Here is a 25,701-nt window from a genome sequence, read left to right as displayed (position 1 = left end):
CATCTATCTATTATCTATCTATCTATCTATCTATCTATCTATCTATCATCTATCTATCATCTATCCATCCATGTAAATTATGCTAGATCCATAAAGTGGGGCATTCTGTAGCTGACATAAAATGAGGCTGATTTATATGTGTTAATATAAAATAATACCTAAGGTATATTATTAAGTCAAAAAAGAAAGGGGGTAAACCTATATATAATCATTTGTGTAAAAAAAAAAGTGGAGTATATGTATGTGTGAGCAAATATGCACATATCTTCACATCTCCTGCCACACATCCAAAGCAGGAGCTGTGGGGTGAATACCACCTGTGCTGGGTTGCAGCATGTCAGGCTCCCGTGGAATTGGTCATGGTGTATGGGGGGAAGGGGCTGTCTGTTTGTGCAGAGCAGAGAGCATCTGTGAGCTCGCTGGGGTAGGAGGCAGCACCGTTGTTCTTGGGAACCAGGAGACGGAGCTGGCTGAGTCAAGCCACGGGGAACTCAAGAGAAAATCTAGCGCTGTGAGTGAGCACTGGGAGGAGATGGTGTGACGAGGGGCGGCCACGTCTCAATGGGAGGGCACCATGAGGCAGGGGACATAGGGACGATAGGCAGGGTCTCTTTACCAATTACTCTGACGCTGGACTATTCGATGTATTAGTCGCCCGGGCCACATGAAGCTATTTAAATTAGCATTATGTAAAAATTCCAGTTCCCATTTGGACCAGCCACATTTCGAGTGCTTAGTAGCCCATGTAGACTGTTGGCTACTGCCGCGGGCGAGCACCAACACGGACCACCATTTGATCATTGTGGGAAATCCTCCTGGATGGCGGCTGCCGGAATGCACATGTATCTGTTACACTTTTAATTATTGTTTGGTAAGCTTCAGCAGCACAGGTTTGTATGAGTTCTGACCAAGTTCCATGGTCCTCTCTGCTTGTAACATGTTAATACTGGTTATTTCTTTATGATTCTCATGATTTCCATTTTATTTATTATTTATTTATTTATTTATTTAAAAATATTTTATTTATCTATTCATGAGAGAGAGAGAGAGAAGCAGAGACATAGGCAGAGGGAGAAGCAGGCTCCATGCAGGGAGCCCAATGTGGGATTCGATCCCGGGACTCCAGGATCATGCCCTGAGCTGAAGGCAGAGGCTTGATCACTGAGCCACCCGGGCGTCCCATGATTTTCATTTCTTGACAATGCAGGCCCTACTCTTTTGTAATGAGCATCAAATGCCAGAGCCTTCAAGTCTCTTCTTGGGCCATAACCAGTCTGGTTCCCTTGCTATGTGATAGGAAGGGTCTCGGTCCCACTGACCAGGACACATGGGGCGGGAAGTCTGCCCATCTCTCAAGCTACTTTGGGCCTTGATCAGATGCAGTCTGAAGTGAGTAAGTGGGGCGGGGTGCAGGCCCGCCGTCTGTAAAAACCTGGGTCCTTAGGGGAAAGGAGGCAAGTCTGAGGCAGGACAGTCTGAAAACTGAGGTCATGTACAAAGGCAGACTCAGGAGATTGCCTTCGGGTGTGTGCAGAGCACATCCCCATCATGCGGGCCTGAGTCTGTCTCTCTCCATCCTAATCTGTGCCTGCCCCCCATGCAGACACAGGCTGAGGGGGATGTGCTGGTGGCCAGAAGACACCTGGAAAGCACACATGGTCTGGGGTACTGAAGAGCTAACCTACTGAAAATCCAAGAAAACCCAGAGAGCTAGCTCAGTCTACAGGAGATCCTACAACCTTCGGTGGTGTGACCCAAACTGCCAGTTAGGATATTATTAAATTTCAGATGAAATTCAGTGTAAGTCTGGGGGCACCTGGGTGGTGTAGTTAGTTGAGCCTCTGACTCCTGGTTTCGGCTCAGGTCGTGATCTCAGGGTTGTGAGATTGGGGCTCTATGCTCAGTGGAGCTGGAGATAATCTCTCCCCCTCCCTCCCTCTGTTCATGCTCTCTCTCTAAAATAAATACTTAATCTTAAGAAAAATAAATATATTTAGTTTAAGTCTGCTTCCTCTGATGGCGTTCTCACCACAACGTGGACACAGGTTACTTATCATCTTCCACCAAACTTTCATATTCATACCAAATGTAAATTTATCTTTTTGACTCTTATTTTTCTATTCCTTAGTCTTGTTTTCACTTAGCATTTCTTCTTCATTCAGGCTTCCTCTTCTCCACATTGACCTTATGTTTATGTGATACTTTTCATCTGGCCATTGGCATGTCCATGTTCCCATGCTTCTCAAGAGCACCAAGCTGGGAGGGAGGATGACTTCAGTCCTGCTGTCCCAGGTGTCCACTGTGCGACCCTGGACCTATGTTCCCCCATCTTCAAAGTCAGAAGATTAATAAATAGTTAATTTTTTTTAAGTAGGCTGCACACCCAGTGTGGAGCCCAACATGGGGCTTGAACTCACAACCCTGAGATCAAGACCTGAGCTGAGATCAAGAGTCAAGTGCTCAATTAACAGAGCCCCTCAGGAGCCCCCAAACTCATTAATTTTAAACATCTTTTTTTAGCTCCACAACCGAATTACTGAGTCAGTTCAAAGACAACAGTTTTTATTCCATTATATAAAATATATTAATAGAGCAAAGAATTAATGTATTAAAATATGTGCAAGAGAATATACAGTATATATGGATTAAGGAAAAGCCGGAGTGCTGGTGACAGACTCGTTACTTACTAGTTGTCAAATTAGAGTAGTTTTTATCGCATCTGAAATTTGGCGACTAGGACTGATGAGATGGAAAGATTGTGTGTGGAGTGGATTTTGGTTACACACAAACTTTACACAGTTTGAGCAACAATTACAAACTCTAGAAACAATGGTGAGGGTCATCGAACTTGGTGCACAGTCCACTAAAGAGCTGAGTGAATGCAGGGGCTGACGAGCTCCGGGCGTCGGCCTGAGTCTTCTTCAGAACAGGCAATGGTGAGCCTTCTCCCCGGCGAGTCAGGACCACCTCCATCCCTGAGACACTCAAGGATGGTTCCTCAGAAAGGCATTACTTTTTCTTCTTCTCCTTTTTTCCTTTCTTTTCCTTCTTTTTCCCTTTTTCCTTTTCCTTTTCAATGTTCCCTTCTGTTAGCGCCAAGGCTCGCTTTTTACCCATAGGGGTTTTGGCATACCAGTCCTGAAATAAAACATATGTTTAGGAAAATATCAAAATGGCACAAATTCACTGGAATATTCTTTAAAACAAAGAAAAGCTTGATAAGAAGGAGGCGGCAAGCAGCCATTAAACTTTGGGCGTTTAATGTATATTTAGTACACATTCTTTCTCAAGGCGTTTTCCAACCTGTATTTTGACACAACTTGAAATTTCCACCCCAAGAAGTGTACAGTTTCAGAGAATCACAGGCCAAATCTATTCAGCTCAACTAAGTCATCTATCTTTTTAGAGAATCTTCCTGAGGGCATGGACTTTCTTGTGAATAACACTCCGTGGTTCACACATGGCGACCAGAAGCTGGACTGGTGGCCATGTGGGAGCCATGGAAGGCCACACAAACACTGAGAGGGGGACTGTCGAAAACATGCAGCCAGTATACCAATAAAGCACTTTGTGGTTACAACTGGTGCTGTGAATGCCTTTTTTTTCAACCTTCACTTTTCATTTGAAAGCTGAGAAACATTTTAGTGTACAAACTTCATAGTAGTAATCATATCTCACTGAATGACTACACTACAAGTTGTTTGTCAATTCTCCTATTAATGGGCATATAGACCATTGCCAACTTTTCATTGGGAACAATGGTGAAATTCATAATTCGTACATATCTCTTTGCATACTTATGAGAAAACTTCTCTAGGGCATATATGTAGAATTCCTGGTAGGTAGGGCATGAGCATCTTCAATTTTACTGGATATTTCTGAATTGATCTGAGTGGGAGGGTAGCTTAGTCTTCATAAGTCTTAAAATGTCTTTATTGTCTCCTGTCTCTTGGGTGCTAGTTTAGTTGGGCGTAAATGTTAGGTACACAGTTACTGTTCTTCAGCATTTTGCAGAAACGATCCCATTGTCTTCTGGAAATAGATTGCTGTCAAAGAGCTGCCTGGCCTCCCACTGGTGTTTGGAAGTTGGCAACTCCCAAACAACATCCTTGTTTGTTGGCAATCTGGCATCTTTGAAGACTGGCTTGTTATCTTATTCTTAGGTTCACAATAATGCATGTGCGTGTGGATTTATTTTTATTTGTTCTGCTGGCCACTTGGAGTTCATTTTTACTCTAAGAACTCATGTCTTTGATTCAAGAAAAGTTTCAGCAAACATTTCTTCAAATAATTGTTCCTCTGACATTTCTTTTTTTCTCTTCTAGAACTTGTATAAGTTAGATGTCAATGTCTTCAAAGCTTCTTAATTGCAGTTTATAGATTTTGTCTTTTTGTTTTTCTGTGCTGCCTTGGGAGGGAGCATCCTCCAGTCCATGAATTTGCTCTTTGACCATGCATGTCTAGTCTAGACATCTTACCTCTTTTATTTTTTGCCATTTTAAGTTAGCTACTGTATATTTAGTTTCTAAGCTTTCTTTTTGTGATTTTTCCCCCCAGTAATTATGTCTTATTCCATTTCTGCCTGTCTTTGTTTCAAAACTTTGTGTACATCTCTATTGGAAATGATGCCTTCTGACAATCATCATATGGTTTCACTCAGACGTGGACTATAAGAAATAGTGAAAGGGATTATAAGGGAAAGGAGGGGAACTGAGTGGGGAAAATTAGAGAAGGAGACAAACCATGAGACTCTAACTCTGGGAAACACACAAAGGGTTGTGGAAGGGGAGGTGGGCAGGGGGATGGGGTCACTGGGTGACGGGCACTGAGGAGGGCATGTGATGGGATGAGCACTGGTGTTAGATTATATGTTGGCAAATTGAACTTAAATAAAACAAATTTTAAAAAAGGAAATGATGCCTTCATTTATTTTTTTTGAACATCTGAATTATATTAATTTAAACATCTTTGCCAGGTTGTACTTAGCACTAGGTTTCCTAAAATGTCCTGGGATTTTTATTTTCAGGTTCCTTTTGAGTAGGAAGCTCTGTTGTGGTCTCGATCTCTCTCATTATTTCTCCCTCCCTCACAGTACTGCAGCTGCTTCTACACAATCCTCTAAAGCCAAATCCAGAAGCACCTCTTGTAATGATGTTTTGAAGTGAATGCTCCTTGGTGATGTCGACATACCACAGATCCGGTCACAGAAGCAGCAGGTATTGCCACTTTATCTTCCCTGGCCCCTAGTCTCTTTTTGTTTCCTAGCCCTGACTTTTCTCTGTGCTGCATGCCAGGCACATGGTTGTCCCTGTGTTTGAGATTTACCTTTGGTTCTGGTACTTGGGGATTTTTCTCATCTTTCCTTTCACTTTGGCTCTGTTTTCAATGTAAGGTGAGGTGGCCAAGGACTTAGGTGATGAACTTCTAATTTATTGAGACACAGTATAGAATACGGGTAATAAAATTGTCTTTGGACTATGGTTTGAATTTCAGTTCTGCTCCTTTTAGCTGTGTGACTAGGAGCAAGTCACTTTGCCTCCCCCCACCTTTTTTTTCTGCTGTAGCAAATTACCACGAACTTAGTGATATAAAAGAAAACATTTATTATCTCACAGTTCTGAAGGTCAGAAGTCCAAAATGGATCTCACTGGCCTAAAATCTAGGTGTCTGCGGGCTGTCTTCCTTTCTGGAACTCCAGGGGAGATGCATTCCCTCATCCTTTGCACTTTCCTGAGGCCACCTGTTCTCTGGGCTTGGGGCCCCTTCTTCATCTTCAAGCTAGCAACATGGGGTTACTTGGAATACCAATGCATCCTTCCCATGCTGCTAACTTTCTGGTTCTCTCTCCTGAGTCCCTCTTTCACTTTTTATGATTACGTTAGACTCACCAGTATAAGTAAGGGTAATCTGTTTTAGGTTCAGTGGATTAACAACCCTACTCTATTTGCAACCTTAACTCCCCTTTGCTATGTAATGTAACATATTTACAGGTTCTAAGGACTGGGACGTAGACACCGTTGGGAGGCCATTATTCTGCCTACCATATCTTTTTATGTCTCAATTTCCTCAACTGTAAAATAGGGAGATTATGAGGTTTAAATGAATTATAACAGAGTGCCCAGCACATAAATAGTCAATAAGTATTAGCTAACATTATTATGATTATTATCATCATTATCCTTAAATATTTTCTCCATCATGTCTATGGAATAGGGTACAATGTGTTCAGAGAATCTGTAAGATCCCAGTGTGACACATTGTCAGAAGCACAGTTAGGTCAAATTTCTCGGGGCAGAAATGATTGGCCTGATCACAAGCAACTATAGCCACAGAGTCACATTATTTCCTGGTGTGACAGTGCCAGTCCATCTCTCCATCTGCTCAATAAATTTGCCACTAAAAAAGGTTATTGAACATCGAGTTGGGGCCAGGTGCTGTGCCAAGCTCTGGATCTACAATAAGCAGGAATTGATGAGGGGAGAGGGCTAGTAGTGATGGTGGAAAAATGATTTAGTTTCCTTAAAAAAAAGAAAAATGATCAAATATGCCAAGAATGGAAGTGAGAAGCATATATGTTCTCATCTCAGGTTATCCAGGGTAGCATTTCCTTTGCTTAATAGCGTGATCAGCTATAGTTACTGGACCACAAAGTACCCATGACGGAAAAACTTCTACAAATCACTTTGGAAAGTTAAAAACCCAGCTAAGAGAAAGCACAGGTTTTAAAACTCTAAACCTAGCTCCTCAGAATAGGGAGGAAAATGATAATTTTCCAAAGAAAAAATTTGGGAATTTTGGAAAAGAATAGGATATATTGCATGAAGAGGATAAATATTTGCAATGAATTTTAACAAGGTTTCAACATTTAAAAAGAACGTTAATTCAAATCCTTGGCAGAAACTCCATCTTGATTTGGGAAATTTCTTTGCAGTTTTGCTAGAGCTCGGGTCAACAAAACTATAGCTGATGGGCCAAATCTGGCCTGCTGCCTATTTTTGCAAATAAAGTTTTATTAGGATGCAGCCACGTGCATTCATTGACATACTGTGCGTGAATGCTTTTGTGCTGTGATACAGGATTGAATAGTTGTGACAGAGACTGTGGAGCTCTCAAAGCCGAAAACATTTGGTATTTGGCTCTTTATGGAAAAGATCGCAAACCCCATGCTAGGTTATTATTTCAGGGATCAGCATGACTCTTTTCCACCTTGTACTGAAAAATTAGTGGCAAAGCAGGAGGGAAACATGGTTTTTAGAGTCGATGGAAAAGTAATACATTGCAGAGGGAAATTTTCCTAATCTCAAGCAGACTTCCAGGCACACGAGGTTTAGACAAGAATGTTGATTCTTTTTATGATGATTGCATGGCCAATGTTGTGGTGGGTATAATTGCACGGATAGAATTTTCCTCCCTTGTTTTCCCAGTTGGCCAAGGAAACTGCCTCCAGGTCCAGAAAGTGAACACAACCATATTCATTTTGATTAGAAGGAGTGTGAGGCGTGCCCGCTGGCCTGGGCATCTAGGGCTCTAATGTAGATTTGCTTGGATAAGGCACATAGCTCTCTGCAACTTATTTTCCTCCTGTAAAAGAGGGATTTGGAAAAGCTGGTTCTTGGTTTCCTCTAGATCTAAAGAATTCTACAAACATTACAAAAATGTATTAAAAAATTAGAAAAACTTAAACTTTGATGAGTTCTCTTGTGATTTACTACTGTAAGTACGCTGAAAAAAATGAAGCATGCCACAGCAAATATGGGACAAAACCAGCACGGGCTTGAAATACACTACTTAGGGAATGGTTTGCTTTTAAAGATTTTATTTATTTATTCATGAGAGACACACAGAGATATTCAGAGACACAGGCAGAGGGAGAAGCAGGCTCCCTGCGGGGAGCCTGATGTGTGAGTCGATCCCAGGACCCCAGGAACATGACCTGAGCCAAAGGCAGATGCTCAACCACTGAGCCATCCAGGCGTCCCTAGGGAATGGTTTTCTTCATACAAAACTGGTTCTATTACATGAAATATGAGGTTAAAACCAGTGAGAACCAGGAAAAGGTGTACATACATGTATGTATGGCATCTGTGTGTGTATGCATGTGCACGCATGTGTGTGGATGTGTGTGTGTTTGAAGCCAGTGGTTTCAAACATGCTATTTAAAATTCTGCAGTTTGGCTGTTAATGTATAAAGTCACAGACCACAGTTCCTAAATTTTGGAAGGTACATGTTTTACCGGCAAGGCTGGAAAGAATGTGTGATAAAAAATTTCAAGTTTCCACATTTCAACATATATGATAAATTCATGAAACTCAGGAACCAGAGGGAGGAGGTCATGTGGCAAGTGGCCACCCAGGCCCTCCATTTACCTTAAAGCTGTCTTCTTCCTCCTGGTACACCGGACTCATGCTGGCTAGCATCGCAATAAACTCCACTGCCGTGAGCGGTTTATACATTTGCTGCCGGATTCTGCGGTCTGTGAGCACACCTTTAACCACCTGGACTATGTGTCCTTGGGTGAAGCCATCGGTGACCTTTGCCAGGCAACTAATATTCAGGGCATTGGTAATGACGCCTCCATTGCGTTGGATGATCTGTTTCCACAAAACTGTTGTATCCAAGATGGTGAAAAAGACACAGAAAACAAGGGTCACCACAGGGAAAGGGTATGATCTAGTTCTTGGTACAAGGTTGCATCTCATCAAGAAAGGAACACACAGGAGGAACACTCCGTTTTATTTGTAATTCAAATGAGCAGGAAGCCACATAGCTAAATACTTTTTTTTTCCCCCTTGGAGTGATTTTCAACCATGAGACAAACATATCGATGGTCCTGAGGTCCTAGGCCCGCAAAAGCAGGAAAAATGAAAGCAGGTTCAGTACAGTTTTCGTGTGATATCTTCAAAGTTGTTCAAAATCTTTCAAAATCGGAAATTCAGATAGGGTATACATGGGAGGGTATATACTCTGTGCATCAGAATATTGTATTTTTCTGAGTGTTTGTATGAGTAAGAGTTTAATTTCTTTTTTAGTTACAAAGTTTTGGTGCATTATTTTTGCATGTGGAATAGGAATGCAGATTCCAATTTCCATTCATCACCGGGGGCTCAGGTCCCTGTGGGTACAATTTGACCCTTATTCCCCCAACAACTGTAAACAGCAGTTCACTGAGCCCCCCCCTGGGTGGGTACACCCGTTGTCCTCTGGGTGAGTGGGACCTGGGGTAACAGAGTGATTTCTCCTTAGAACACTGGGATGTCGTGAAAGTGAATTATGGAATTATTGAACTTGAGAGAGAGTGGACTCCTACCCAGCGTCTGAAATGATATGACACTCAGGCAGTTACCTCCATTCCAGAAAGGAGGGGAAGTACATGAGATTCACCGTGGCTTGTTTTGTCATACCCCGACAGTGAGAAAGGTGAGGCATTGCCAAGGCCGCCTGTCTCAGAGCCATTCTGAGTGCTGGCAAGGGTCTGGTCAAATGTCTCCCAAGCATTTTGACCTCCTTTGAGGAATATTTGAAATTTTTTTTTTAAATGACCATTATTATATAATCTGAACTCTGTCAGGTCTGTTAAATGCCTAGCTTACTCAAATACGTTGATCTAAAAAATATTTGATAAAATGAAATGGTCTGATTACGGCCCAGGGATAGCATGAGCTGCCATGTATCAATGAACCACACTGTCGAGTGGGATTTTTAGTCATGAGTCATTTTAACAATCCACCTCCACCATCCACTTTGGTGGTGATGGGAGGGGTGGTGGCCCTTGGCCTCATGGGGAGCTGAGCTGCTGGAAGGCGTGCACGTTCTCCGGGGGCCTTCTGTGTCTCCCAGCTGTGTGATGCTAGGTATCAAGGGCCACGTGGGCCACCCAACTGACCAAAGCACATCTAACCTCCTGGATCTACTCTGCTGCTTCCTTGGTGAGTCTGTTTGAATTTGAATCCATCTTAGGCTCACCTATAAAATGGGAATAGACAGATTGACTTCCCAGGCTGTGGTGAGAAATAAAGACGAGGGTGCACACGCAGGGCTTGGGACAGCCCTGTTCTAGCATATGGTGGGTGCGTTGTTTTCTGTAGCTGTGTTACTGTTGTTACTGGATTCATCATCAGTCATTCCACCTTGTACCAAGGTCTCCTAACGCTCATTAGTGCCTAAACACAGAATATGTCAAAGGATCATTGTGTAAAATAGATTGTAGCAGGTGAGGATCACCCCTACCCGGCTATAACTGAGGAAGGGTTAGGAAGTACAACATGAGGGAAAAATAAGAACGACGACCAGGTGGCATCATTCCTTGGGAGCTAGAGTGCCCCTGTCCAGATTTATAAGGTTGAAAAAAACTGTGCTAACAGTCTGAATGGTGACTCTGGAAGCCGAGAAGGGAGCGTGCTTCATGCTGAAGCACAGGGCACCGCCCCTACAGCCGAGGACCCAGTCGATGTCCCCAGCTGGAGACTCGGACAGCGGCAGCCTTGTGCATCCCAGGCCAGCTTCTCACTGGTGACGTGGAGGGGACCCATCAGTAAGCAAATGGGGAAGGCAAGGCTCCCAGAGACCAACCCTCAGCTCCCATCCCTGCCTCCCTGCTAAACTACGGGAGCCCAGCCTTCCAGCTTCGCAGCACGAGGAGTGTCTCTACAAGTAAGGATTCTTTCAAAACAGAGCAAAAAAACTACAGTTACTCTGGTCTAGCAAGTACACGTCAACACACTATTGACTCTTAAAATGTATGATATGATACTGATGAAGAGTTTTCGCCAAGGGTCCTCAAAATACACAAATCATTGATTCCCCCCCAAAGCTCCCCATTTGTTAATGGAGGGAAGCCGTGGAGACAGTCAGGGCTATGGTGGGACTTGGCCTCTTGCCCACAGCTTTCTCAAGACCCAGAGAAGGAGAGAGAGAATCATTTTGACTTCTCGTATTTGATGAACTAGACTTGCCTTTTACAGAATAGCTTTGGCTGCTTCTACGAAGCCACCAGCTGAGGGGCTGGGAGGGGAGTCAGGTGCTGAGTGAGTCACAGCCTGGGGGGCTCATTGAGTTGGGACCCCCACAGTCAGCTCCGGAGCCACGGCTGCTGAGAGTCTTTGGCCCAGTGGTGCAGGTGGAGAGGACGAGAGCACCACTGACGAAGGGGTGGGGTGGGAGGGCCGGATCAGCCAATGGAGCGTGCTGAAGGCAGCGGAGCGGCTCTCCCGATGAGTGCTGTGTTTCACCTTCCTTGTTTTGGATGCGAAGGCTCCTCACTTCTTCAGATGAATCTACATTCTCTTTTCCTTCTTTAGACTGAAAGGAATCTGGTCTTTGGATCCCCTTCTCTGCTTTTGACGTTCCATACTGATTCTGTCCTGGCTCCCAGCTGTGTTTTTGAGATGACGTAGTATCTCGAAAGTCATTTTTTTTTAATTCGTGATTTTATAAAAGCACAGGAAGTGATAATATGATTTAGATGAGCTTGTGGTCTCTGAGGACTAGAATTCCAGAAAAATCGGAAGACGTGGACTGGGCTCATCCGACCAGACACTGGGTCTGGGGTGGGGGCCTATGATGAATTGGGTTATTAGTGAAACAGACCCCTGGGAAGAAAGGCGAGAGCAGGAAGCATTAGGAATATGGCGAGAGGAGGCCCAGAGGGATTTCTGGGGACCAGAAGAGGCATTAATCAATTTTGCGGGTGGATTTTCTGAAGGAAACAGCTTGATTTGGGGAAAGAAGGTAGCTATGGCATTCTACTTGGTAAACCTTAAGGACTGTGCTTCCTCAGGCTGACCCATCCTTCCCTTCTTGGTGCTGTTACTCCCCCCGCTGCCTGCCTGGAGGGATTTGAGAAGCGGGATCGTGAATGTTCCCCGACACCTTCGGCACCCTGCTGCTGGTAGATAGATGGCCAAGCAGAGGCCCAAGTTATGGATTTGCAGCCCAGGCTTTATGGGCTGGAAGAGACCATTTTTGATCACTGCAAAGACAGGAACAGTCTTTCTTTAAGATGGATGTCCCAGCCACTGTGGCTATGAAAACTTCAAGGTCACTGGAGGAAAGGCTGGACAGCATTTATGATGTCAGCAAGAATGGCCACCTAAACAAATCACCCACCATGGAAGAAATATGTGAGAAGCGTGTGGTTTAGTGGACAGAGCCCTGGGCCCAAGAGAACTCCTGTGTGCAGGTTTATCATCTGCCCGCAGGTGAGAGGCTGCTTTCTCCTTCCTCCCCTGTGATGCCGCCATGGGGAGATTCACGTTGGAATTTGTAATGTGATCTGTGTCCTCACAGATGCCTCGCATTTATATATATATATATAAAAACCAAAACCCAACTGTCCTTGTTATATACATCAACAGCTTCATTTTTAAAAGGCCTATGGTTTTGTCAAACAATAGAAACTATTCAATCCAAAGTCAAGAATAATGGTCTGGTCCCTTAAAATGAATAACACCCTATCTTATTCCATTAAGGTAGCTTAAAGTACAGATCCGCAATAAATCCAACCCAACCCAAACCAAACCCTGGGATCAAGAGAGGAAATCTGACCAACAGGAATGAGAGCGGGAAAACCAAGAGTGTGGGATTCTCTGTGCAGACTCAGTGGGCAGAGACTGCTGGCGCCCACCTAGCAACATGTCGGACCCTTCCTTGGTGGGGCTGCACATCCCTGCTCCGTTGAACTTCAGTGAGGCTGTGGGAGTCCTTCTGGCTGATGCAACATGAATGAAACAACAGCTGGCCCTTCTGGGTCTTGTCCCTAAAATCTCCTGTGAGAGACTCTCTACTGTCTTCTCTCTTTTCCTTTGATGCTGGCTGAATGCAAAGGACCCGGCAGAGGGTCTGGAGGCTCTGGGAGATGGAGAAGCCGCTAGAATGATGGAAAAATAATGGAGATCAAAGTCCTCCTGTTCTTTGTGTAGAGCGTTGATTTGTGAAGCCAGGATCACGGTTTATCAAGACAGAAATGAGCTCCCACTGCACATGGAGTGGTTGGTAAGCACATGTGGGGGGTAGAGGGTTGTTCTTTAGCAGTTAACATGGGCCAGAAGCTTAAGACCAACCAGAAAGCGTCACAGAGTCCCTCTGTTTTGGGGGTGCTATTGTGACTGGAGAAGGATGAACAGAAACCAAGTCTGACCTGGTCATCTTCGCTACTCTTATTAATGTTGACCACCACCATAGGCTGTCTCACCTCTACCACTACTCCATTCTGTCCACCATCCTGTCCATACCACCACTGCATCACCACCACCACCACCACCACCACTGTCTCCCTAGTACCAGGCTGCCATCATCACCACCACTACCACCACCACCACCACCACCCATGTGACCACTTTCCTTTTCCCTAGTACCAGGCTGTCACCACCATCACTGCGATTTGTAACACCGACACCACCATCACCATCTCTATACCAAATCTGCTACTACCATTACCATCATCACCACCCCCATGAGAGGTAAAGACGACCCCTCAATGAGCCGCACTATAGTATTCTGATCCTTGTGTAGTCCACTGCCCTTGAATCTGGGCTGGCCTGGGACTTGGTCTTGACCAGTAGAGTTTGGTGAAAGGGACTTTGTGTGACTTCTGAGACTGGGTCACAAGAATCTTTCCAGCTTCTGCCAGAACCTCTTGCAAGGTTTGCTCTCAGGATGCTCTCCCGTGGGACCCAGCCACTGTGCTGTGCAAGGCCACATGGAAAGGTCAGGTGTAGGCTATCTGGTTGGCTGAGAGCTGAGGTCTCAGCATCAACTCCAGCCACAGGAGCGAACGACCACATAGGTCCAGCTCCGTCGAGTCTTCAGGTGAAGCCCAAACTGACACCTGACTGCGACATCCTGTGGTACTTCAAGGAGACCTTGCCAGCTGAGCCCATGAACCCTCCAAACCATGAGATGGAACCATTTGTTGTTTCAAGCCACTGGGATGGTTGGTTACACAGCAGCGGATCATAGGAACCACCACCGCACCACCACGGCCAGCTGCTGCCGGGTCACGTACTCCTTCTCCATCCCCATGGTCGCAATCTTGGCTTCCTCCTTGCCCAGCACCACACGGGCTCTTGTGGGAACCGGTCCGGTGCTGGGTGTTTGTGCTTTCCACTTCAGACAAGGGTCACAACAGCCCTGGGGACTTAACAGTCCTCTTCACAGAAGAAACAGTGCAGGCCAGCAGGTCAACTGAGCTGTCAAGGGCATCCAGTTATCCCGCGGCAGAGCCGGGATTCAGAAGCTCAGAGCTTGCATCTCATGGCTCTTTACGGTTTCACTGCACTGCCTCCAGGGTCACTTTTTTGGTATTATTCTCACTTAAAAATATGTTTCAAAAGAAGGAGATTTTGAATTTGTTCAAGAGGAAAAAAACCGAAAAAGGAGGTCTTATCTTTAATGGTTATTTTAAGTAAGTCAACATGCTCCTAGACTAATACTTCGAGAATGGAAAGCTAAAAAAAAAAAAAAAAGAAGAAGAAAGAAAAAAATCAACCAGTGGAAAGAATGATGCTCTCTGAGAAAGACACCGTCACCTTGGGTTCAAGACACCTCATCTTGATCCCCCCGTCGAAAATTAGCACCTACAAGGACTTTTGTCATCTTCTGGGCCCCCAGTAATAATCCCTGTCCAGTTTCCTTTTGTTTTGGGTAAAAAGCACGATGTTAACAACAGAACGGACAAGCACATTTCGCCCCTACGACCTGGTGGTTTGTGTTTACGGCCCAGGCTCTGCCAATGTCCAGGAGCTCCCTCCAGTGCATGGGCTCTCCACCTCCACCACCTTCTGGTGACAGCTGCTTTACCAGGGCCCCCACCCACCTCTGGTGTCACACGCCTGTAAGCCAACGCCACCCGGCCCACCCTGAGTCACCGCGCAGGGGAAGGGGCTTAGGGGTACTTGCCGAATCTAGAAGCATAGTCTGGTCTGGGAACCAAAATAATTTTTTGGTAAACTTTGCAAAAAGATTGAAGCTCGGCATCAAAGGGGCGCTGGGTTGTCCCCACAATCAGAATCCTGTCGTCCGGTTTCAGGAGTCTCAGGATTTTTGGAAGCTGTTTTTTGAGTCGTTTCGGGTCCATCTGGGAGAAAGAGGGAGAGGGGGGAAAATGAGCCCACCTCCAAGGAAAAGGATTAAGGATGGAAGGACACTCACTCGTAGAATGCACGGTGGCTGGCATTTGTTAGAGCGACCTCAAAGCTCTGGGAATCATGATTCTCAGAGTTCATCCTGGTCGGGGTGGCTTGAATTGTAGGCTCTTCCTTTCCTCCACCTCTGGCATTCAGATTTGGAAAGGAGGAAGGAAGGAAGGAAGGAAGGAAGGAAGGAAGGAAGGAAGGAAGGAAGGAAGGAAGGAAGGAAGGACCTGAGTGATCTTTCTAGCACCTCGACCCTCGGAAGGGGAAGCCGGGTGGGTTTCCAGTGGAAGGGAGCTGGCCGGACCGAGGCCTCTGAACTGTTCCAGGGTGAACCCAAGACAGCCTTTGCTGCCGGCCCTGCCGGTGAGCCTCCGAAGGTCTGGATCTCACGTCTCTGAAAAGCACTTGGTTACAAAAGAGTGTGACATTTCTCTCTGTGAAGCAGTTTGGAAAGAGTTTGAACCTGTATTATTTTAGCCAAGTCTCCGCGCGCTAATGATGGAGAGGAGCAAGATGCGAGGTACCCCAGGGAGGATGACTTCCAGCCCGCGGGGGTCAGATTTGGCCACGTTGCCATGGCAATGCACCAGCTTTCAATTAGCCTGCACTGGCACAGCCTCGTGAGGGGGAGGCGTGGGGAGGAGGAGGACGCTTGGGGTGATGATGGAGAGAGCCTCCGCAGAGGAGCCCCGAGCGCAGCCTTGGCTGCTTTTGCTCTCACTTGGCTCGGGGGCGATTGAGCCGATTAGAATCTGAACGTCGAGCGGGAGGGGAAGAAGCCAGCCCGGCTTTCCTGGAGCAGAGCAGGTCCGAGCTCACTGTGAGTGCTCTGCAGAGACCAGCCCCTGCTGCCCGGCCTGGTGCCTCTGTGTGGCCCTGCACAGCCCAGCTCAGGGAAGCCTTGGAGGCAGGGAGGGCTGGTGACACCAGGGGTCAGGGGTGGGGTGGGGAGCAGGTGTTTGATGAATTCCATGCTCGGGAATAACAGTGAGTGGCAGGGTGTTGGAGCCACCGCTGGCGGGAGGGGTGACGGTGCTGTGGGCGGTATGCAGAGCCTCTGGGACAAGGATGCCCGTGTGCTATGGAACCGTGTCCCAGAGGAGGCCTCTGGTGGACCCAGCAGAACTGGGAGTCAGGGTCGGGCCCACCAACTGCTCTGCACAGCAGAGGGGGACTTAGATGTGGCCAACCACCCTGGAGGGCAGGGGTGCCTGGGGGAGCTGCACATGGCTCTGAAGCCCAGGGGTGACCGTTCCGCATCATGAGGCTGTTGGCCGTGTGTGCCCGCAGCAGTGCTTGGCATCCCTCTTTCTCTTTCCTGTTGACCAGTGAGAAGGCCCAGTTCCACGTCTACATTGACAAGGGGCAGGAGGGAGGCCAGGTGGGAGAGGGCAGGAGCCCCGGGGCCCAGGGGCCGGTGGGAGGAAAGCCCGAGGGGAAGTTGCAGAAACGCGGGGACCTCTGGTCCCACCGAGGCAGGAGGCTGGGGGCTTCTGCTGATGTCCAAGGACAAGGCAGGATGTTGACGCTGCATTTCCCACTTCTTATGTCCAGGCTGGTTATGCATCTTCTAGCTGAATAATCCTAGTAGCAGCAGCTGCTGAGGGCTTGCTGTGTTCCAGGTACTTCTGTCTCCACACAGAGACCTCCCCAGGAGGGGACAGCCCTCCCCTCACTCACAGACGAGAATCTGAGGCTGAGAGAGGCTAAGTGACATCCCGAGTCCCAGAGTTAATAAGCAGGACTCCGACTCCCAGACTCTTGCTCCACTCTCTGCTCGACTGGGGTCCCCTCCCTCCCGGAGGATATGTGCAGGGGGCTTGAGTGTCCCCCCAGCCCCCGTCCTGGGAAAGGGCCTATCCCGGTTGAGGGCTGCAAAGGAGGCTTACAAATATTGATTATTATGATTTTGTGTTATGTCACATTTTATTATTAGATTTATATGATTGTGATATATCCATATCAGTTTTATTGAAGGGGAGTTCACATACTATACAATTCATCTATTTAGACTGTACAATCAAGTGTTTTTTTTTTTTAAAGATTTTATTTATTTATTCATGAGAGACACACAGAGAGAGGCAGAGACACAGACAGAGGGGGAAGCAGGCTCCATGCAGGGAGCCCGACGTAGGACTCAATCCCGGGACCCCAGGATCAGCCCTGGGCCGAAGGCAGGCGCTCAACCCCTGAGTCACCCAGGAATCCCAATCAAGTGGTTTTTAATATATTCGTAGAGTTGTGCAAACATCGCCTCACACTCAATCTTAGAACATTTTCACCATCCCCAGACGACTGTGCCCAGTAGCAGCCCCTGAATGGTACCCCCCCAAACTCTTCCTCCAGACTTAGGCAACCAGTTGTCCACTTTCTGTCTCTACGGATTTGTATATTCTGGATATTCCATAGAAATGGGATCACCCAAAATGTGGTACACGTGTGTATGTGCGTGTCTGTGGCTTCTTTCATTTCACATAGTATTTTGGGGGTTCACCCATGTTCATACTTCACTTTTCTTGCTGAATGATGGTCATTGTCCAGATAGGTCACGTTTTATGCATCCAGTCATCAGCTGACGGGCAGTTGGGTTGTCTCTACTTTTTGCCTGTTCTGAATAGTGCCACCGAACATTTCTCTTGGGCACACGCAGGGGAAATGAGTTGCTCAATCACATAGTTACTTTATGTTTAACCTTTTGAAGAAAAATGTCAGACTACCTTCCAAAGTGGCTGACGTTCACGTTTCCCTACATCTTGTGAACATTTGTTATTACGTGTGTTTCTTTTCTTTTAAAAAAGATTTATTTATTTATTTATTTATTTATTTATTTATTTATGAGAGACAGAGAGAGAGAGAGAGAGAGAGACAGGCAGAGACACAGGCAGAGGGAGAAGTAGGATCCTCACAGGGAGCCTGTTGTGGGACTCAATCCCGGATCCCAGGATCACACCCTGAGCCGAAGGCAGATGCTCAACCGCTGAGCCACCCAGGCGTCCCCGTGCTTTTCTTTTCTCTTTCTTAAAAATATTTAGCTTTTGGTGTCATATCTAAGACATATTCTTTTGCCTTAAAAAAATTTAGCTACCCTAGTGGATATGAAGGGGTTTGATTTGTGTCCCTCTGATGGCCGATGAGGTTCAGCATCTTTTCACGTCTTTATCGGCCATTCGTGATCTTCTTTGGAAAAATGCATATTCAGATCCTTTGTCCATTTTTTCGATTGGGTCATTTGTCTTTTTATTATTGAGTTGTAGGAGTTCTTTATATGTTCTAGATACAAGTCCCTTATCGATCTATGATTTGCAAGTATTTTCTTTCATTCTATGGGTCATCTTTCCACTGTCTTGATGATGTCCTTTACAGCAAAGAAATTTTTAGTTTTTATATGGTGCAACTTATTTTTTCTTTGTGTCATATCTAAGACATTCTTGCTTTATTTAAGGTCACAAAGATTTATGCTTCTATTTTCTTCTAAGGGTTTTAGAGTTTTAGCTCTTGTAGGTCTTTTGTGCCTTAGGGGTTGATTTTTGAATACTGTGTGACGTAGGGGCCCAAGTTTATTCTTTTGGAGGTGGCTATCCAATTGTCCCAGCATCATTTTTTGAAAATATTATATTGTCAAAAAGTCAATTGACAGTAAACGTAAGGGTTTATTTCTGGACTTTAATTCTATTCCATTGATCTATATGTCTCTTCTTATGCCAGCACCACACTGTCCTGATTGCTGCAGCTTTGTGGTAAGTTCTGAGATTGGGAAGCTTAAGTACCTCGATTCTGTTCTTCTTTTTCAAGATTGTTTTGGCTCTTGAAGTTTCCTTGAATTTCTGTATGAATTTTAGGATCAGCTTGTCCATTTCTGCCAGTTAAGCCAGAGGGCAGTTTGATGGGAATTGCACTGAATCTGTAGGTCAGTTTGGGAATTCTTGCCATTTTAACAATATTAAGATACTTGATGTATCTTTCCATTTTTTAGGTCTTTTTTTCAATGACGTTTCTGTATTTTTCAGAGTAGAAATCTTGTACTTCCTTTGTTAAAGTTATTCCTATTTTTTTCGGTGTTCTTATAAATGGTTGCTTAATTTTAATTTTTGATTTTTCATTGCAACTGTATAGAAATAAATTGCCTTTTGGTTATTGATCTTGTATTTTGCAACCTTGTTGAACTTGTTTATTAGTTCTAATGCTTTTTTAGTAGATTCCTTAGGATTTTTTGTATCTAAGATCATACCATCTGCAAATACAAATAGTTTTACTTCTTTTTTTCCAACGTAGATACCTTTTATTTCATTTCCCCCCCTAATTATACCTCCAGTATAATGCTGGAGAGAAGAGGTGATGTTAAGGGAGAAGCATACTTTATCAATAAGTATGATGTTAGCAGTGGACTTTTTTGTATTTGTCCTTTATCAGGTGGAGGAAGTTCCCTTCTCTTCCTATGTTTTTGAGTCTTTTATTATGAGAGGGTGTTGGATTTTGTCAATGCTTTTTCTGCATGTATTGAAATGATTTGGTTTTTGTCTTTTCTTCCAATGATATAGTAGTATATCACATTAATTGATTTTTGGATGTTAAACCGGGGGTAAATCCCACTTGGTCATGGTGTATAATCCTTTTCCTATGTTGTTGGATTCTGTTTAGAGAAGACTTATTATAATGTAATTCACAGCAGAGGGAGAGATGGAATTTTTACAGCAAAATAAATCCCGGAGGCTGGGCCCGAGGCCAGACCACCAGGCATCTTCCTATCATTTCCGCCTGCACCCACAGGAATGTGGAGCCTGCTCCAGCTCCACCAGGAGGAAGCAATGGCCCTGCATGATTCCACCCAGGAGAACAGAGGAGCTTAAAAGAGGGGAAAGCACAGGAGAGGGATGATAGAATGAGAGTTCCTGGAATCCTAGAAACAGATAGCTCTGACAATGAGGATGAAGACCTGCTCATGAAAGGGCTGCTCCTTAATCCCCACCTTAAGTCTTTATAGAAACCTGCCATCTCTCAGATGCAGACACTGGGCTGTCCTGGGACAGGGAGGGGCATTTGTTGGCACTTTATTTTTTATTTTTATTTTATTTAAAAATTATTATTTGTGAGAGACAGAGAGAGAGAGAGAGAGAGAGAGAGAAAGAGAGAGAGAGGGAGTTAGAGCCAGAGGAAGAAGCAAGCTTCCTTTGGAGAAAGGAGCCCACTGTGGGACTCGATCCCACGACCTTGGGATCAGGACCTGAGCCAAAGGCAGAGGCTTAACCGTCTGGGCCACCCAGGGGCCTGGGACTTTTCTTTAATACTGAACTTAACCTGGGGGTCAGCCTATGTGCAAACCCCCTCCCCTCCTCATCAAAGAAAAGAAAAGCCCAGGGAAGAAACTCCATAATAACAGGTGGATGATATGGCAAATGTTAAAATGCATAGATTTTGATACAGATATATTTTATCGCAGTCTTGGCTTTGCTCTTAACAGCTGTGTGACTTTGAATAGATTGCTCAATTTCTCTGAACCTGAGTCCCTACATCTGAGAAATGGGGATAATCACGGAGCCTAACTTATAGGGACGCTGTGAGGACTGCACGGCATAATGTGCATAATGTGCTTACTAAGGAGCTTAGTAAGGGATAATTGGTGTTTTAGTCTGAAATACAAGTGCTGGTGGGAAACGATGTCAGTTTTGCCCTATAGAGGACACAGGTTTTTAATTTTTTTTTATTATTTATTTATGATAGTCATACAGAGAAAGAGAGAGAGAGGCAGAGACATAGGCAGAGGGAGAAGCAGGCTCCATGCACCGGGAGCCCGACGTGGGATCTGATCCCGGGTCTCCAGGATCGCGCCCTGGGCCAAAGGCAGGCACCAAACTGCCGCACCACCCAGGGATCCCCAGGACACAGGTTTTTAAAAGGAAGAGACAGAAAAACTGGGGGCTTTGCAATGGAGAGGAAACTAGCAATTTGCCAACAGAGCTCAAAATGACTGTGTATAAAGCTCCCATGAGTTTCCATTGTATTAGATGATAGTTCTTCATCTGCTTAGCTCTGAGAAGATGCCTTCTAGGTGCCATGCCCCTTGAAGGAAGCCCTCTGCTGAGATCCTAGGAGAAGAGACCTCATAGGAATGTCTATACCTGTGCCAGGAAATAATCCACCGCACCTAGGTGAGGCTTGGAGAGTTTGGTGATATTTGGGGCTCTTTTTACCAGAGTGAATCCAAAGCCCTCTGATGAAGAGTGGTTATTTCAAACAAAACCAACCTTTTGAAAATGCCGGAGCAGCAGCAGTTTGGGTAGTGGGCAGTGAGGGAGAGGAGTCTGGGCAGGCTTTGCAGCAGGGTGCGGGAGGTTCCCACGGATGCTTGCATCTGAGCCTCTGGGAGAGCATTGGGTTGGGGATGGAGTGAGGCAGTCGTTGGTTTGGGTGTGATTTTTTCTTGACATGAGATGGTGCCCAACGAGGGCAAGGAGATAGAAATGGGCCATGGGCCTGGGATGGAAACACAGAAGACACAGAATGAGACACCGAAGACACGGAAGGAGGAAACTCAGAGAAAAGTGTTGGTGGGGGTACGAGGCAGCCAGGGCTACGGAAGCTAAGGGAAGAGGGTTTTACAGAATGGTGGAACGTATCCATCTTGAACATGGCATAAAGGAAGAGCAAGGGAACCAAAGAGTTTGTTGGAAAAACGGATGTCAAAGAAAAACTTCTTGAGGGCAGTCTCCATGGCGTTGGAGGGCAGCAAACAGACGGTGGCGGGTTGCAGAGTGAGGTGGTGAGAATAGACCGGTCTTTTTAGACGTTTGCTGGAGAACAAGGCAGGTGGTGGGGTGACTGGGATGTGCGGGGTGCGCGTGGGAGCTGCCCAAGGCTGGTGGAAGGAGGACTGATCCCAGGGCCACTCTGCCTGGTGAGAGACAAGCTTGTGTGGTCCGAGCCCATCCCCGGCAGCCGAGTTGCCATGGTGACGGCGGCCTGGCCTGCTGGTTCGGAGGCAGATGGTGTTGCTACCTGCATGTCCCGAAGTGGCAGGGACACCTGGACTTAATTAGCCTGTTTGGATAACAAATGTTGATCCTGGGCCGCAGCCAGGGTGCCATCCTTGCTGCTGGTGAGGTGGAGTCCCAGGAGGAGGGGATGAAAAGAGAAGGCAGGTCCGTTCCATCAGTGCTCCCCTGCACTCGGGTGCCCCTGGCTCCAGCTCAGAGCCCCCCCCCCCCAACATTATGCACGAGACCCTGGCGCCCATCCGGCACGCCAGCCAACATCCCCACAGTCACTTGGCCACCTCCACGGCCACCGCCCCTGCGGCTGGTCCCTCCAGGCCCCGCACAACAGTGTTATTGCGGGCAGTTTCCAATTAGCGCTTAGCATCCACGCAGCCGCTTGCAGCTGCCGTTCTGAGGCGGCCCCGCAAAACCCCGCTGCACCAGCACCAACAAAGCAAGAGCTTCCCGCGTGGGGGCCCCCCGCGATGTCGGGAAGGCTCCTGCTGGATGGAGGAACGAAGGGTAATGGTGCAGAAAATGCAGCCGCCGCCTGTCTGGTCTCATTCTTTGCTGTCTTCGCGTCGTCCCCAAACAGCTAACTGGCTGTTCGAGCCGCAGACGGTGGGGAGGGTGGCCCTGCTCCCAGGAGGACGAGAAGGGGAGGGGCCCGGGCCTGGGTGGGGCCCGCGGGGGGCTTGGCGGTTCCCCAGAGTCTAGAGGTGAAGGGTTTCTCGGGGTGTTGAGGACGACCGGGGGGGAAGTGGGCAGCGGTGCAGGAATTCTGGAGCAGGGCGCCCGGGCTTTGCGATCGGAGGCCCCACGGGCAGTTCGCAGGACGTGGTTTGGAGCAGCCGGGGGCTGATGAGGTGCGTGGCTGGAAGCCCGCGGGAGGGTGGACTGGCTGGCGCTCGGTGGCATCCCGGCTGGCAGTGCCTCTGCACGGGGGGCTCGGCCTCTGCATTCAGACAAACCTGTTTCTGGGTCCCCGCACTTTCCCCGGCCTGCTGAGGCTCTCTTGCCGCCTTTGTGCTCTTGTGCAAAACGGGGGAAGAACTGGCTCCTTCCACCAGTTGCTGGGAGCTTCCCCGACCTAGGAGTCATGCCCCTGGGAACCTCTTCTTCTGTTCCCAGCCGTCCTGGGTTGGGGCCTGGGGTCCCTGCCCCCGGGAGCTCAGCTCCCCAAGCTCCGTAGACATCACGGCCAGTCTGGACTTCTCTCTTGCTTTGCTGCTCAGGACGGGGTGATCCTCGTACATTTTACCACCTTGGGAGCCTTAACCTAAAGGATGAGGCATCGAGGGGGGAGTAAGTCACTGTGACGGAGGCGTTTGTTTCAGGGGGAGATTCCGGGACCCCTCACATGCGGGGTGCTGCTTGTGTTGTAGCTCTGGGTGGTGGACATGGTAGCAGGTATGGACTTTCTTCTCTGTGCCTCAGTGCCTTTGGGGTCGTGGAGTCTTTGGGACAGAGGCTGGAGCACGGGAGGGGGAAGGCTGTTGGCTTTCCCTGGGGTGGCCAGTGCTCAAGGCAGCTCTGGCCCTAGCAGCTGAGGGACCTGGTAGGGGCATAAGTCAGAGGCTGGGAGTGGGGAGGGAGGGCAGAGCTGGGTCTGGGCTCCCAGGAAGGCAGGCCCAGGACGTGGGGGACGAGTGGGGACCACGTTCCCATGTACAGCTGGGGGATGGACACAGCGATCCCCCCTCACCTCGGCACTCTCCTCCTACGGCCCTGTTTGTGCCTGGGATGGCTCAGGCCGCCCAGCCGGCCCTGGGGACGTTAGGGACCCGAGGACCCCTCTGCTGTTGTCCCTCGGGACTTCTGGGAATCAGCTGAGGGTGTGATTCAGTTAGGTCCCCCCGCAGACAATGGGCTCTTCGAATGCAGAACTGGACAGGAGAGAGATCTGATTCGTCCACTGCAAAGTCTCTGCCACCAAAGGCCTTCATTTCTTGCTGGAAGAACACGCGTCCCGGGCCCCGTGGGAGCCGGAGCTTGGGCTGAGGCTCTTGGAATCAGCAGTAGTGGGGGGGTTCAGGCGGTGGAGACGCCTGCTGCATGCCAGGCTGTGCTCTGTGGGGGGCGGCTGCTGAGCCCGTGTGTCATTGGGGCCTTCGGCCCTTCCCCCGGGGCTCCTCTGGCTTCTCTTACACACCAGCTTTCCCATTCGCCTTGTTCCACACGGACTCAGGTGTGCAGAGGACTGCTGAGAGCAAAGCCACAGCCCGCAGGGGTGGGGTGCGGGGTCACGGCCGAGAGCGCTGGGGCACCCCGGAAACTGGAGGCTGCGCTCTCTGGACCCCTGTAACGACGTAGCCAAGGAAGTGGCTGCTCAGAGAGCTTAGGATACTTGCTCACAGACACACAGGTTGAATGAGCGAGCCCCAAGGCCCGGCTCCTAGCTCCCCAGGCTGATGCCCAGTGCGGGCGTGCGGAGCCCTTGCCCATTATCCGACGACGTCGGGTGCGTGACACCTGGCACGACACACACCCTGCATGTCTCTGGAGGTTTCTGAGCCGGCTCATTGATAGGAACCCCTGCCTCTGTGTTCACGGATGTGGGGCCTCTAATGCGGCAGCGTGGCCAGCAGAGGGAGCGAACTCCCAGATTCCCGGATTTAATAATGAATGAGCCCTCTTAAGAGTTTCTGAAATGACAGGGCAATCAAGGCTCATTTGGGGGAAGAAAAGACGGAGCTTTCATTCTTTATCCAAATCATCTCTACCTGCTAAAAATGATGTATAATACATAAGCATCGAAAGTGATTAAAATCCTTATGAATTTAATCAGAAATTCACAGTTAACCACTATTTGCTTTGGTGCAAATTGATGTGGAATAACAATCATGTGTATCTGCAATTTTTTTTTAACTTGTGGGAAATTTGCTGGTGATTTGTGGGGGGGGGATGTTTGGGGGGAGGAGGGTTCTTCTAAAGGAGAGAAACAGAGGAAGGAAGGAAGGAAGAAGTTGAGAGCGGGCTCCCTGGGGGCCCCAAACGCAGGCACTTAGCAGTTCTGTCAAAGGTCTTTGTTCATAAATTTCAGGCCTTTGCTATTTATTATTATGAACAATAGGAAATCCTAATAATAACTCCTATGTGTGCCATTTGCTTCAACCAAGCCAAATTCTCTGAATTGTTTCTTACCTCTGAGTCACATGCTTGGTCCAAAGCTCCTCTCCCCCCCCCACCGCTTCCTTCCATACTTTCATTCATTTTTTTCCCTAAATTATTCCTCGTAAACTCAGACCACTGACGGGTTTCAAATACAGACGTGTACACAGCACGAGACGGCTGCCCCTTCACTCCCTTCCTCCCTTCAAGAGGACCTTCTTGGAAAGTGGAAATAGTCCCTGGTAAGTGTCCCCGCGGGGGAAAGAAAAGGTCGAGTGAAGAAAGATCTAGAAGCCCTCACCGTCCTTTCTGCGCTGGGGACTTTCTTGTAGAAGGTTTTCTCTGTGTCTCCGATCCAGACCACGGAGGGCTGGAGCTCACGGGCCACCTGCAGGGAAAAGAGCCTTGGCTGTGAATGCATGTGTATGTGTCTCTCGGTCCCCAACCAACAGCAGGGTGTGGTGGTCCCCGTCCCCGACACGGCTCC

At 47.5% G+C, this 25,701-nt stretch overlaps 1 protein-coding gene across 1 annotated transcript in view; it reads right to left on the bottom strand.

Moving 5' to 3' along the window:
* Positions 1-3,009: 3,009 nt before the first annotated feature.
* The window catches only part of IQCA1 (IQ motif containing with AAA domain 1), a 144,073-nt gene continuing 121,381 nt past the window's right edge, over positions 3,010-25,701 (bottom strand). The window contains exons 16-19 of the mRNA XM_041767589.1: positions 25,516-25,602; positions 14,897-15,074; positions 8,368-8,606; positions 3,010-3,138 (exon numbers count right to left, since the gene is read on the bottom strand). Coding sequence (XP_041623523.1) covers positions 3,010-3,138; positions 8,368-8,606; positions 14,897-15,074; positions 25,516-25,602 — 633 coding nt within the window. The remainder of the gene's footprint in view (positions 3,139-8,367; positions 8,607-14,896; positions 15,075-25,515; positions 25,603-25,701) is intronic.

Source organism: Vulpes lagopus, chromosome 8 (assembly GCF_018345385.1).
Source record: "Vulpes lagopus strain Blue_001 chromosome 8, ASM1834538v1, whole genome shotgun sequence".
Lineage (NCBI taxonomy): Eukaryota > Metazoa > Chordata > Mammalia > Carnivora > Canidae > Vulpes > Vulpes lagopus.
The sequence above is the reverse complement of the archived record's forward strand: the minus strand, read 5'-3'. Positions and strand labels throughout refer to the sequence as shown.